The sequence below is a fragment of the Delphinapterus leucas genome, chromosome 13, assembly GCF_059928025.1.
Source record: "Delphinapterus leucas isolate spDelLeu-1000000601 "Yukka" chromosome 13, BTC_Dleu_Yukka2, whole genome shotgun sequence".
NCBI lineage: Eukaryota > Metazoa > Chordata > Mammalia > Artiodactyla > Monodontidae > Delphinapterus > Delphinapterus leucas.
The window spans coordinates 7104965-7119657 of NC_143141.1; the positions used below are offsets into that span (position 1 = coordinate 7104965).

The 14693-nt window shown below is 50.7% G+C and overlaps 1 protein-coding gene across 8 annotated transcripts in view; it reads left to right on the forward strand.

Moving 5' to 3' along the window:
* Nucleotides 1-14693, forward strand: part of CHST10 (carbohydrate sulfotransferase 10) — a 40098-nt gene that overhangs the window by 19247 nt on the left and 6158 nt on the right. For 2 of the 8 annotated variants that reach the window (XM_089922645.1, XM_089922646.1), the window contains exons 5-9: nt 1511-1745; nt 4149-4254; nt 5725-7443; nt 9279-9372; nt 10556-10760. In XM_089922645.1, the coding sequence (XP_089778771.1) occupies nt 1511-1745; nt 4149-4254; nt 5725-6262 (879 nt within the window). In that variant the 3' untranslated portion in view covers nt 6263-7443; nt 9279-9372; nt 10556-10760. Of the gene's footprint in view, nt 1-516; nt 656-1510; nt 1746-4148; nt 4255-5724; nt 7444-9278; nt 9373-10555; nt 13467-14693 lie in introns of those variants that run through there. The other 6 variants (XM_089922641.1, XM_030762830.2, XM_089922643.1 and 3 more) reach the window with 5 other exon arrangements.

The window sequence follows — 14693 nt, forward strand, 5'->3', positions numbered from 1 at the left end:
CCTTGGCGTCTCCCTCTCACCTACTCACCCCTCCGGCCCCAGCGGGTCCCCCATCACGGGGAACAGCCTCCCCTCCCTCCCTGCCCTCATCAGCTGGTTTCCACCTACTGTCATGCTGAGCTTTAGAGTCGCTGCTTCTGCACCTTTCCGCTTGCTTTTAGTGTCTGGCCGGGGGAGTCATGGTCGGTGGGCCTTGTGCATCGTGGGTGCTCTGGAGTGTTGACTGTGTTGAGTTCCCGCCCAGCCGAGAATGAGCTTTGTGATGGGTGGATTGGGGATGTTGGGCGAGTCGGGAGGAAGCCAGGGGAAAAGGTCTCTGCCCCCGAATCCTGGGAATCCTGGAACTTTGGAGTTACGGGGCAGCTAGTCCAGCCTCTGGGCGGTGTGGATGAGAGAACTGAGGGTAGGAAGAAAGCTAATCATCCAGGGTCACGGGGCGTTAGCAGCAGGGCCCAGGGCCGCTGACCTCTCCCCGTGCTCACCTTCCTTGACACTCTGACTCCAATTTCTCCCCAGGCTCCTTTTGCACGTAAATTCCTAATCGTCCCCCTGCCAAGGTGAGGGGCGCACTCCTGAGACCCCCTTCTCCCCCTGCTGGCCCCTGTGCTGGGTCTGGATGGAAGGTTCAGGTTGCCCTCGTGCAGGAAGAAATGAGGTGAGGAGAGCCAGCTCTAAAGATGTTTATCAGCCCAGAATTAAACTCAGAGAAGGGACAGTCCTGCCCATGAGCTGCACGTAAGGTCAACAGAAAGAATCCAGCCAAGTCTGGACAGCACAGCCCTGGGTTTCTGACATCACAGCCTTCACCCCGCAGTTCACGCGGATCTTCTCACCTGGTCTCGTGACTCCTCAGAGCAGAACCAGTGCTGATGGGCTCCATCGCCTGCTCACAGCAGCCAAACCACTGGTACCACTGACCTGACGGCCAGGCAGAGCCCCTCTCCTCACCTGAAGCCGCATGTCAGAGAAACGTAATGGTGTGCTTAGCCCTGAGGAAGTGGAATAACGGTGCCTGCTTTTTTAAAACCCACACTCAATGACCTAAGGTGTTTTCTTAAATTAATAAACCAGATACACCAATGTGCCAGGTTATCTTCAAAACAGCCACCGCCTGTGTAGACAGCAAGTTCTTAGGTCCAGGCCACATACTTACACTCAGGTCACATGGAGGGAGAGCGAGGGGGCAGAAGCTGGCCTTCCCTCAGATCGCTGAACGGAGGATATCCTGCCGTTGCCATTGTGCCATCAGCACAGCGACAGGCAGACAGCCCACCCGCCCCCGCGGTTTGTCCAAGCTGAGGATGAGGGGACAGGGTCAGCCGTCTCTGGCTGCACTATGGTCCAGCGCATCCACGCAGCCTGAACCCCGGGCCGCAGCGCTGACTCACGCCCTCCGTCCTGCTGCTTCTGTGGCGACAGCCCCCAGGCTCCGGCCTCCGTGAGTTAATGCCCGGCACGCCCCGTTCTGCTAATGAAGCCCTTGTGCCCGTTTTGTCTCCGTTCCCTGCAGCTGACCGGGAATAGGCTGCCGGGAGGGCGGCTCGTTCAACCCTTGGTCTACATGCAACGCCTGGAGCTCGTCAGAAACGTGTGCAGGGAGGACACCCTGAGGAACCTGTCACACACCGCCGTCTCCAAGTTTGTCCTCGACCGGATATTCGTGTGTGACAAGCACGAGATCCTCTTCTGCCAGACGCCCAAAGTGGGCAACACCCAGTGGAAGAAGGTGCTGATCGTGCTGAACGGTGCGTCCTCGCTGGGCCTCGGGGTCTGCAGGGAGGCTGGCCGGGGCCAGGGCGGGGGAGTTGGGGAGGGCGGCCGAGAGGGGAGCCCGGGCTGGGCCGGTGACTCACAGACAGCGTGCCGGCGTTTCTCCTGTTCGTGTCCGCGTTAGAAGTTGGCGGGGTTCACCCAGGCGCTCCCCACCCACGGTCAGGGCCTCCTGGCTCCCCTAACTCTGCCTGCCCGGTTGGTCCCGTTGCCTCTCTTCAGAGTCCCTGCATTGATTCTTGCGAGTCACTCACTCTGTCCTGGGAGGTCAGGGCTCCACACTGACTGGGCCATCCAGCAGCTATCCTCATGGCTGCCCTCCTGTGCTGAGAAGGACCCACACCCAGACACTGGTGGGTCTGGGGGCCTCCCCACCTGCAGTCGTCCCCATCTTACACTGAGCATCCATATTCGGAGGTTTAATCCGCCTGCTTCAGGAAATCTGGTGTTCACTCGGGAACAAATTAGATCATTGGAGAGTGCCCTCATGCACCACAGGCTTTGACTCCTCACCACTCGTTTCAGACACTGTGTTTGTTTAAACTCCAGTTACTCTGAACTGACCCAAGATAATTATGGGCTCTGCTAAATGCAGATTCAAAAGAAACGTAGTTCCCGTAGACAGCCGTGTGACTCCTGGATCAGGAATCAGACCTCGGAGCCCCATGGGACATGGCCCTGGCCTCTCCGTCCCGCGGCCCCCCAGGCCTGCCGCTGCTCTCAGAGGTGGTGTCGGAGTTGGGTGTCATTCGGCCTCTTCCCTGGTTCGTTGGGGAAGAAAAGGGAGACACCCACCTCATCTTCCGCTTATAATCAGTGCACTTCTTGAGTAATCAGGCAGTACGTTGGATTTTTGACATCGGACAATGAGCTTACAAATCAGATTTAAAACAACAAACGTACAAAAGTCTTACAGATTTGCTACCACTGTGTGACGCATCAGACTTTGAAGAAGAAGAACCCGTTGATGCGGGCGGGATAGAGACGGGAGCGGTTCGCCAGGCCATGTGATAGGAGAAGGACAGTCCCGGGGCTGCCTTCAGCTGTCCGTAGGTGCACCTGCATGGCGACAGGTACCAGAGCAGGTCCAGGTGCAGATCCACAGAGCTGGTTCCTCTGTTGGCCCCTTGAGAGCAGATGTGCATCTTGCTTGTTTTATAGCCATCCGTCCACTGTACTTATTAGCACAGGGTTCTGGATCGGGGCTTAAATATTCTGAGGAGGCTGTGATCACTGCTTAGATGGCCCAACAGAGATCCTTCCCTGCCGGACTCTGAGTTTAACATGGCAAGGTTAACACAAAGATGCACATGAAGGGCTAGCACCCCAGCTCAATGATGCTTTATTTCCACTTGTCTAAGTTGAGAAAAGAGTGAAGCACCTGCCCAACCCTCCAACCCTAGGATAACTCCCAGGTTCCACTCTGCAGCCTGGACCAGGAGCTGTGGCTCTCGGCCCTGCCCTGCCTTCTCCTCAGACACCCCGCGTCCTCCTCTGAGCCGTGCTTCGAATATATCACATCACTCGCACAGCATCAGCCTGACTTGTCCAGCACCAAACTTCTTGGCCACTGCCAGTCTGGGATGCTGTGAGGTTACCTAGGAACCTCTTAGGCCTGGGTGATGTCATGCTGGGAGTGATGGGCCCGAGCTGCGGGCATGGATCAGCAGTGTGTTGTTGTGTTGTTTTTTTTTTAATTAATTTTTATTGGAGTACAGGTGCTTTACAATGTTGTGTTAGTCTCTACTGTACAGCAAAATGACTTAGCTGTACGTATACATGTATCCCCTCATTTTTGGATTTCCTTCCCATGTAGGTCACCACAGAGCACTGAGTACAGCTCCCTGTGCTGTACAGCAGGTTCTCATTAGTTACCTATTTTATACTTAGTATCAATAGCGTCTGTATGTCAGTCCCAGTCTCCCAGTTCATCCCACCCACCCCCGCTTCCCCCTTGGTGTCCATACATTTGGTCTCTACCTCTGTGTCTCTATTTCTCCTGGCTGTGGGTTTCATGGTCCCAGTTCTCTGGCAGTTCCCCCAGTTCCAGAGCAGAGTCAGTATTGCAGGTTTGGGGCATTCTGCTTGCAGGCACCGGTCTTTCTTTTGTGGCAGATTGTGACCGATTTAGGTGCTCGTTGCTGTAGCCGTTGCTCCCTCCCTCTCCCTCCTCCTAACTCGTCTGTTTCCTCCAGATGGCCTGTGGATCACCAGAAGCTTTTCTTCATTCTCATCCTGCCCGCAGAAGCAGTTGAAATTCAAAGACCTAAACGTGGATACTGGGATGGCCCATGGGGAACACGGGCCCGGGCTTCGAGACGGGCATCTGTCTTTAAAGGCAGCATCCCCAACACGCCCTCTCCCTGTTTGCCTCCCAGGAGCCTTTCCTTCCATCGAAGAGATCCCTGAAAGCGTGGTGCACGACCACGAGAAGAACGGCCTCCCGCGTCTCTCTTCCTTCAGCGATGCAGAAATTCAGAAGCGGTAGGAGCAGGGGAGGGGGACGCTGATAAAACCCCGCAGGCTCGGCTCTGTACTTGACGTGTTTCCCAGATGGCTCCAAGAGCTACTGGTTTGTGTTGGTGAGAGGCAGCCGGGCATACGCCCAGCGTTCAGCGCATTTAAATTCACGTCTTTGTGAGAATTTCTGAATGTCTTCTCCACCCTAACCTTCATGCAGGCTATTAAAATGAAGGTTGCGTAACTGTCTTATAGAAATGAGTGGTCGTTTTTGTTCTGCTCTGATTTTGTTAAGTTTTATGGATTTCTTACTGAACATGACCTTCATTTCATAAGAAAGGGATTTGGGTTGCAGGGAAACCCCACTTCATTTTTCATTTTCTCCCAAGGTGTTATGCCTGCCTTCGCGGCAGCTGCCCCTGGGGGGGTGGCGGGATCGGCTGGACCCAGCAGAGGTGGAGAGAGACAGGCCTCACCAACCACGGCAAGGAGGGAGACCGGCATCGGGAAAGTTCCTTAGCTGATTGGACAGTTGTCTTGACAGCTGTGGTATGGCCCCGTAGAACAAGGTTTAAAAGGAACAGGTATATAATACACTAGTCAGTGTCAGGGCACCGAATGATCTTTCATCTCCCTTGCTTTTCAGCCACTTGATTTTCATTGCTTCCAGTATTGGTTACTCACTCTTGCCAACGTGTACAGCCTTAGAAGGCAGGTGTCAAATGCCAGGTCAGAGACCCTCCTGGGGGAGGGCGGTCCTGTCACCCCCCTCAGCAGCGATCCTGCGGGGCTTTTGTGAGAGTAGACACGCTGAGACCTTCAGCGCTGAGAGGGTCTCTGGCCTGGGTGAGCGCACGGAATCACAGCAGTGTCGTCGTCGCTCTGTCACTGTCAGTACAGGCCCTTTACGGGGGTACCCCTGCACCGCCACCCCCCCACTGGCAGCTCCCCCAGACCCCCTTCCGCCAGCTGGAGACTGGAGCCTCACTCTGCCTTTCCTCTTCCCACCTACTCTGCCCCCCATTTTCCTTCCCCTGGAAATTTTGAATTGAGTTTTTAAAGACGTACCCTTAGAGTCATTCTCAGGCCTCAGCTGTTCCTAACTCAGTCAGGGTTCCTGCCCTTAACGGTTTTCTGCACAGGAACAAAACTTTCAAACATTCGTCCTGAAGTTTCAAACTACTCAAGTGAAACAAAACATGGGTTAAATAGATGTCTTCACAGCAGCCCCGGGGGTGATGAGTACTGTGGTCTTGGACAGTTAAGGTCTCTGAGCGTCCATTTCCTCAGCCTGTAAAATGGGTTCATAAAAGGATCTGCTTCCAAGGGTGGCTGTGAGGATTAAGTAAGAGCCACATGCAGTGCGCTTGGCACAGGGCTCAGCCTGGTGGCTGCCACTGCTCCAGCCATCACACTTCACTCTTCCTCACAACCCACAGCCAGCACCACCAGCAGCATCAGGTTAACTTCTTCATCTTCATTTTTTTCCCTTAGCTTGAAGACATACTTCAAGTTTTTTATCGTAAGAGATCCCTTCGAGAGACTGATTTCTGCGTTTAAGGATAAGTTTGTTCACAACCCCCGCTTTGAGCCTTGGTACAGGCACGAGATTGCCCCTGGCATCATCAGGAAGTACAGGAGGAACCGAACGGAGACCAGGGGCATCCAGTTTGAGGACTTTGTGCGCTACCTGGGTGATCCGAACCATAGGTGGCTGGACCTTCAGTTTGGGGACCACATCATCCACTGGGTGACATACGTGGAACTGTGCGCACCCTGCGAGATCAAGTACAGCGTCATCGGTCACCATGAGACCCTGGAGGACGATGCCCCACACATCTTGAAAGAGGCTGGTATAGACCACCTGGTGTCTTACCCCACCATCCCCCCGGGCATCACCGCGTATAACAGAACCAAAGTCGAGCACTACTTTCTGGGTATCAGCAAACGAGACATCCGGCGCCTCTATGCACGTTTTGAAGGGGACTTTAAACTCTTTGGGTATCAGAAGCCAGATTTTTTGCTAAACTGACGTGTAGGACTGTGAGTTCAAGTATCTTTGTTAGACCAGAGGCTAACCAGGTGGAGATCTGGGCACAGAAATGACACTTTGCTCTGTCACACTCCCCCTGAACACTCCTCAGTTACCATGGACCTGGGTGTGCCTTGGCCAGTGAAGCTGGACCCTGACCATTATGACCTAGTTTGGACAGAAGGTGCACGGCGGGCCCTGCCTCCCTCCTCCACCCCAGCCCCAGTGCCATGGGGCCTTTGCTCTCCTCAGCGGGGAAAGAGACTAAACATTTGCAGTCGAACAGACGGGAGGAAAAATCATACAGCCTCGAGTCACCTCCCTCGGTTGTCAGACACCTGCAGCTCCCGCAGACGGTGGGGCGGTCATGCCTGTCCCCAGGGGATTGTAGACATGGCGCCCAGCGCTTTCAGGAGAGATGGAAGAGCCACTGGTCTGCACACACCCCAGGGGCCGAGATAGGGTCAAATCTGAGTAATTCCACCTCTGGGTTTCATCTTGGCGCCACTATAGTCAGAGGCAGAGCCTTCTTTCCACGACTGTTCTGTCCCTGAGAAGTTCAGGGATGACTCGAGGGCGCTCTCCGGGAGTCCGTCTATTCAGAATACATGCCTGTGTGCCGCTGGGCCACATTTCCAGACCTCTGCCTGCCAAGTGGTGATCTCATTCAGCCCAAGAGATCCGGTTTTGCAAAGTGAGGGGAGTGTACACATTTCCCACCTGAGAAAGGGAACATCTCTGGGGACCTTAAAGGGAGCCTGGGAAGAGGCAGAGCTGGCCGGGTGCTGGAGCTCAGGCTGCCCTGGGCTTGGGCACGTCCACCCTGGTGACTGTCTGCCTCTTGTCTCTGATGGTCCCGTGTGGATGGGCACGGGGAGGGGGGTCTCCACCTGCCTCCCCCAAGGCCAGGCCCTCCTGGGGGCCAGCGGCAAACACGGGCAACATGCCAGTATTGCCCAGTCAGTGCAGCTTACACATTTCAGTCTCCTTTCGTCTCAGCAAAATGCGCACCACTGGACCCATTTCTGATGATGCCGTCATCCTGGACTGTAAGTTGGATAATCAAGTTCACCAGCAATAAACTCCTGGGCCGAGGCAGCTGCAGTAACGCACCTTCCAGGCACTGAGGAGCAGGCCACGGCTACCATTTCAGGTGCCGTCCGACAGCGAGGCCCCTCGAGGTACGGGAGAGTTTCCCTGCGAAAAGTCCCAAGCGCCCAGGCTGCACAGGGCCCAGGAGCCCAGCTTTTCCTCCAGGCAGCCTCCACCGTCCCTTTCTCAGTGTGGCTTCCTGAGTTTGTAAATGTGAAAGTAACATGAAATTAAACAAAACAAAACACGTGCCAACCTGACCGTGGGCTGCGGTTCCAGGTCAGGTGCTGTGTGGACGCGATGTCCCCAAGGCCTGGCGACGGTGAGGGGCACGCAGGCCTGCGTGATGGCTGTGGGCGAGCCGGCGGTGGAGGAGAGGCGCTCGTGTGCCCGCCCGCCACGCCGGCGGAGGGGCAGCCAGCATGGCAGCCCGTCACCCTCTGCTGACACGCAGAGGCTGCAGGATCAGTCATTCTTCTATCACGTTTTAGCAGAGGCTTGTTGAAATCGTTCCGCACCTGATGCAGGAGTGTCTGTGGGGTGGAGCGAAGCTCATTCTCAGGGGAGACACCTGGCGGGGCAGGGGGAGGAGGAGATGGCAGCTAGAGAGGGCGACCCTGCAGGGAATGTGCAGGTGAGCACTCAGAAGTAGCATCAGCCTGATTCAAAAAGAAACAGGAGAAGCAACTCTGCCTCCAAGAAGCGGTCTTAAGGCAGGGAGGGCAGTTCCTGAATTTGGAAGTTTAATAATATTAGGTTGACTTAATAGGCTTGTGTCTTGGATCGCTTTTCTCTTACTGGATTTCTTCTCACACATTTTAGTTTCATGGGTCTTATGTTGGAAACTGTCAACAGTGAAATGCGCAGAGCCAAGGCGAGATTTGGTTTCCCTAGAGGCTGAGTGCACGCAGAGATGGCAGATCCCCACATGCCGGGGCCCAGGTGGCTCTGTTTTGGGGGGGGCGGGGGAGGGCGGGGAGGGGTCCCGGGAGAAAGAGCCGCCGACCGGGGACACGGTCCCAGAGGGTTACTGGGGGATGTTGGTTTCCCGACCGCTCACCCTCTACCCCTCATCACACCCCACCCCCACTTCCCCACTCAACCCCAGCTTAGCCCATTTAACTGGAACCTGCAGAAGCAGGGAACAGCAGAAAGCGGGACGAGAAGGGGAAAACGATCGAGATGCAGCCGAACTTTGGACAAAGAGCCTTGCCACCTCTTTGATGAAATGTAAATTGTTCTAGGTACTGCTGATGAAAGATTAAATCCGTCGATCTAAGAAGGAAATGGAAAATTTTATTTGAGACAAATTGAGGATTATAACCCGGGAAGAGCCTCTCAGAAAACTCCGAGAGCTATTCTGCCCGTTAGAAGTCAGAGCACAGTTAACATAAATTTTGGGAGACAGAGGGTTATACGTTAAATGATGGACTGTTGACAGTTTACACAATCCAGATCTTCAGGTGCAAAGTGGTGGGTCCTTGTGACCTTTTGCAAGATTAAGGAAGAACGTTATCTTTTAAGGAGTTGTCTTGTTGGTTCTAGGGGAATGTTGCTGTTTATGGCTGAGCAGGTGTTTCTGCCGATTGGGAGGTTTGGTCAATGCCTAATGCAGAGACACAATGCACGGTAGAGGGTAGAGAAGAGGCCAAAGGGTAGAGAAGATTTTTTTACATTGAAGTTTTTCTTGTCTTGCCATAAAATGTGTTATTTCACAGTACCTCTTCCAAGCCCCTTGGACACGCCAGGCGCTGCATCCATCAGGGTTATGGGGTTCAGAGCTGAGCAGAGCTGCGAGCTTGCAGCGCATCAGAGGCCGCCAAGTGCCGAACGGGGTCGCCCAGGCCTGGGGGTGGCAGGTACACAGGAAGGACTGGGGAGTTACATGTTTGCTTCCTTGCCCTCAAGCCAATCTCCCTGTCAGTTTATTAGCAGTCATCTTGAAGCTGTCTAAAACAAGACTTGGACAGCAACATCACATCCATCACCTGTATTGTCCTCAAAACTGAGTTGACCTGGTAAGTCTTAACAGGCCTTTTTCAGTATTATTTCCTGTTGTCTGTAATCTGTAAACTCAATTGTTGTAACACTGCAAGGACCCAAAATTCTGGACTTTTCCTTTGTGCTTGCCAATTTCAACTAGCCAATCCTCTCTCTCTCTCTCTCTCTCTTTCTCTCTCTCTCTCTCTCTCTCTCTCTCTCTCTCTCTCTCTCTCTCTCCCTCTCCCTCTCTCTCTCTCTCTCTCTCTCCTCTCTCTCTCTCTCTCTCTCTCTCTCTGTCCCTCCCTCCCTCAGAAAGTAGAGAGGAACAGTCAATACATGCTTGCACTTTGCCTCTTTCCCTCCATTTTCCCCAACAGTCTTTCTGTTTTCTCTTTATCACTCATATTGTTGCAGGTAAGTTTCACTCAATACTGCACTGCAGCATCACGAGTCTCAATCTTTCCAGCCCACAATTATCTGTTTTTTAGCCACACAGCTCCTAACCAGTGAATATGAAATTTGAAAACCACAAATTGTAGGTTTTTGTAACTGCAGCTCCAATATCAGGATAACGGTTTCTTTGTTAGATAGGGTAACATCAGCTGCCCTGACAAACAAAAACCAAGGTTTCAGTGAATAAAGACAATAAAATGATTATGTCTTGCACACATAACAATCCAGTGGTCTGTTCCTCGTAGGCAGGGAATTTTCCATCTTGTGGCTCCATTATACCCAAAGGTCACATGGTCCTCTGCTTGCAGGAGAAGGGTAGGAGGAGGGAGGACCACTGGGGCATTATTATGAGCCAGTTGTGGCATTGGGACACATGTCTTTCACTGCATCCTTCTGGCACACAGCAATTTCACGGGAGCTGGGAAATTTAATTCCTGCCTTGACAGACATTTCCTGGTGACAACTCCCACATTCGTGATGAATGTTGACAAATCCATAATAATCCGTATGGAAGTATAGTGCTTTACCATTTACAAAGCATTTTAATGTAAATAATGACGTGAAGTAGGCCTAAAAGATTTATCATCACTATATCATAAAGGGAGAAATAGCTTCAGAGGAGTTGACTTGCTCAAGGTTGTACAGCTAGACTTCCGGTTTCAGGCCCAGTGTGTAAAAAGGGCTTGGAAGTTGTCATTCCTATTGTTACAACAAGAAAAACGCTGAGAAAACTGAAAATCAACACCTTTCCTTAATACTCGTCAGAGAATCATGAGATGGGTGAATACGGAGCTTCCCAGCTGAGGTCAACTTACCTGTAGCAGAAACCGCCAGAGCCGTGGACCGGTAGGATCACTTACGTGGTAATCCTGACAAATTGCTGGAGGTTGAGTGTGAGCTACCAGGCATTCTTATGATGAAGAGTCAAGAAAGAAGAGTCTCCTCCTGGCTCTGCAGATAGAGGAGAAAGGTAACCATTTTGAACTATGCCCAGAGCACCCTCCATAACAAAGGGCTACTAGCTAGAGTGAAAGACTTCACCAGAGCCTTACCCCACATGGGAGATGGGCATTTACCCAATTCCAGCCCCCTCAAGCCTTCCTGTCTCACCTCAGGGGTAAAAAAAAAAAAACAGCTAAGAAACACCTGTAAAGGTGACAGCCTGGAGACACAGGCCCACTAAAAGACTGAGATTTAAGGCTACAATTGTAGAATGCCACCCCCTCCCCACGCCTTGCCTCCACAGCACCAGAAATCAAGTACAATGACTGCGAGTTACAGCTGGGAGAGCTGCAAGGCAAGACTCTTTAAGGAGTAGTTCCTAGGGAAGCCCAGGGACAATAGAGGAGGTAGCAGCAAGGACCCTGGAGGAAGCTGGAGCCTCCAGCACCTATGGCTGCAGCAAACATTACACACAGCCCAGCTGCTCACAGGTTACCGTACATCCTAACATGAAAGGCCTTCTACCTCGGTTCCTATTACCTGATGTACATTATGTCTGGATTTTAACCAAAAAATTGCAAGGCATGCTAAAAGATAATTTAAAAACCCACAACAATATGAAGAGCATCAGAACCAGACTCAGATACGACACAAATGTTGGAATTCTCAGGCAGGGAATTTAAAATAACCAATTAATATGTGGAGGGCTCTAATGGAAAAAGTAGACATCATGAAAGAACAGATAGGTATTGTAAGCAGAGAGATGGAAACTCTGAGAAAAGTCAAAAGGAAATGCTAGAAATCCACAGAAGTGTAACAGTGTAATGCCTCTGATGGCTTCCCAGTAGACTGGGCACTACATATGAAGCTGTATAGTGTTATTTGAAGGTGGACTCAGATTAGTTATACATGTATATTGTAAACTTGAGGGCAACTGCTACACAATATAAAAAGAAAATAATTGATATTCTAAGAGGAGGTAAATTGGAATCACATAAAAATGTTCAAAACCAGAGGAAAAAAAGAACAAGCACAATGAATAGAAAAGCTACAAACATATTTATACAACTGTATAAGTAATGACTATAAATGTTAATGGTCAAAACACACTAATTAAAAGACAGGGATTGCCAGAGTGGATAAAAAAACAAAGACCCAGCTACATGTGTACAGTAAACCCACTTTGAGTATAAAGATTATACAACTAGCGAGTATCTGAACCAAGCAGACTCTCATGCTTTAACTTCAATCCACTTGTCCTCTTCCCACAGCACATGCCGTCGATGAATTACAGAGGCAAGTACGGTTTCTAGGAAAAGCGGAGCCTCCCCACACCTCCGACGTTTATGTCAGGGGGGACAAACTAGGCCCTCATTCTCCTGAAAAGCCCTTGAGGGCTTGCTGTGATTGCCAACAGGGTAGTGGAGTAAATAAACCTAACTCCTGCTCCCCCTGCAAGGAAGCCTCAGTTCAGTTACCTGTTACAGGAAAGAATGTTTTAAATGGATCGATCTCCTCATATCTCCTGCTCTCCTTCACCCCCTACCACTCACTCCCCTTCTCCCACCCACGACCGAGTGACCCTCAAGGGCAGGGACTGTTTCCATTTATTCCCATAGCTCCTGAGCCTGAACAAATACTTAATGAATGCTGCCTTGACTTAGCACAGTCGTTCTGAGCATAGCGTTTTTCTACAGGAACGCTCGCTGACCCCCTTGGCTACCCACCTGTTGCACGCCTGGCACCGCTGCAGCAGCATTGGACCTCCCTTCTCCCCAGCTGCCAGCATTCACTGGGAGTCAGTCATGAACTAAGCTGCTTCCACGCCACCCCATCCTAAAGACTCATGAGCGCCTTTTCTCCTTCCCACCCTCCCCGTCCCATAACTGGAGGACAGGGATGCTAAAGAAGGAACGTCTGCACTCACAAGAAAGCTGCCAGTTTCTCCATGCATGTTCTTCTCGGCTATTTGTCACCTTTTTCCTTAGGAAAAGAACAATAACAATTTGCCCTTTCTTTCATCTCTTAAAATAACTTGAGTGTAAGATATACTTTAGAGCCTTCTGTACATGATAGCAAAACTGATCTGTGAACATTTGACAGTTCAATTAGGATCAGGCGACAGCGCTTTGGAAATAAGAATATGAGAATCTCATCTTGAGCCAGGCAGATCGGCCACTCCACCTTAGGGTCCGGAGGCCCAGATGAGCTCCTGTAGGTCCAGAGGTTTAAGGAGGAGAGATAGATACACCTCTGAGCTGAACAGGAGGAGCTGGGCACAAACAGGAAGAAGAAAGGAAGTAGGGCCCCCTGTTCCCACCCTTGTTCCTGGTGATGAGCTCCAGCTGCCTCACATTGAAGTGGTGCTTTGTGGCTGGTGAGGATACCGCTTAAAAACCATTGCTCGAGGCCTTCACAGAAAACCCTGAAAATCCAGGTGCTGAGGAAGAGTATTCCTTTTACCTTCCTCCTACACCCTTGATACAAGAAATAGGTTTGAACCCTTTGGTTGTCTTAGGTAGATACCTCAGCATAGAATTTCTGGGCCACAGATATTTTTTAATGAAAAGGAAAAAAACCAATGTTACGACTTTAGGGAAGTTTCTAAAAGGCAAAAAAACTAGAACCAACCTCCATGTTACATAGAGAATATAAGTAAAGAGTTGGCCATAAACAGATTACACTGCAAAATTATTTGGAAACTAGAAGGATGGTAATAAAAATAGCAGCTGTATATTCTCTGGTCTTCAGTTGGTTAGATATTAGGTAATTATGACCAAAAGCTGTAGTCTTCTGAGCCAGGGCCCACCCCATAAAAAGGTGTGGTTACCCTGCCCAGGCCAGGAGGGCTGGGAAACCCCAGGACATCAGGGTTTTTTTCTGGAAAGAAAGAACTAACAACCTGTTCCCTTCTCCCCCAGCATATCTGCGTGAAACCTCATGATTCATTTTACTTTACTTTCTGATGTTTCACAATTTTGGCATTCCCGTTGATGGTATCTCTCACTGATCTTAAAAATAGCCAATTATGAAAACACATAAAATTTTGGGTAAATCGAAAGTGCTTTCTGAGGAGGGAAGTGTGGACGACCTCTGACCTGAACTTCCAAGCATAAGAAGATGGACAGGATGGCAGAAGTGAGAATACCCAGTTTACAGTTGGAAACATCAAAGGTGCACAAGTTAAGGGGGTCCTTGGGCCACTGCTGACTCATAAGCCGTCCGGTTGTAGCAGTTTCTCTGCCAGCTTTGTTCACCAATTTCCTCCAGGGGGCGCTGTCTCCTAGTGCCCGCTAAACCCAGGTTCCCTTTGTGTACACAGGGGAGCTCACTAAGGTGGCCTTAGAAGCTGCAATGAAGATGGTTACAAAACAGTACTCTTCTGAAATTAGGCCCAGGATGTACATGGTCAGATTTTCTCTGCTGAAGAGCAGGTAGAGGATAGGAAATCAAACTAAGTCTACGGAGAGATTGTCAAAAATCTCTGAGCCAGGGAAATGGAAATGTCTATTTTATTAAATCATAAGCTCTAAAAACAAACAGACAGCTTCCCTTCCAGGAGATAATTCTTAGTAAAAGACTGGAACACCTTGCTTAGGTCTTTGTATGATGTCACCCAATTTTACTCTTGCTGAAACTTGCCTCAGTGATAGTTGGAGCGAATCCAGTCAACTCTGTATGCCTTGTTCTGAGGGGAATGGGGACCCGCTGTGGGCCCAGGGTGGCTGTTGTGTTTGCCAAGGGCTGTCCTCACCAGCAGCTGTCAGCCTGAAAACACTCCTTGGGACGTTGGTGGGAGTTTCAGAAAAAGAAATCTTCTCTATTTTCTATTCACAAAACCCAAGTGAATAGAGTTTATTAGCAAGTTTTCTATTCCACAACTGCTCAAACTTGCAGGTAAGTTAATTATTCTACAGAAAGGTTTTCCTGCTTAATATTCAGAAAATATAGTAAAATCAAG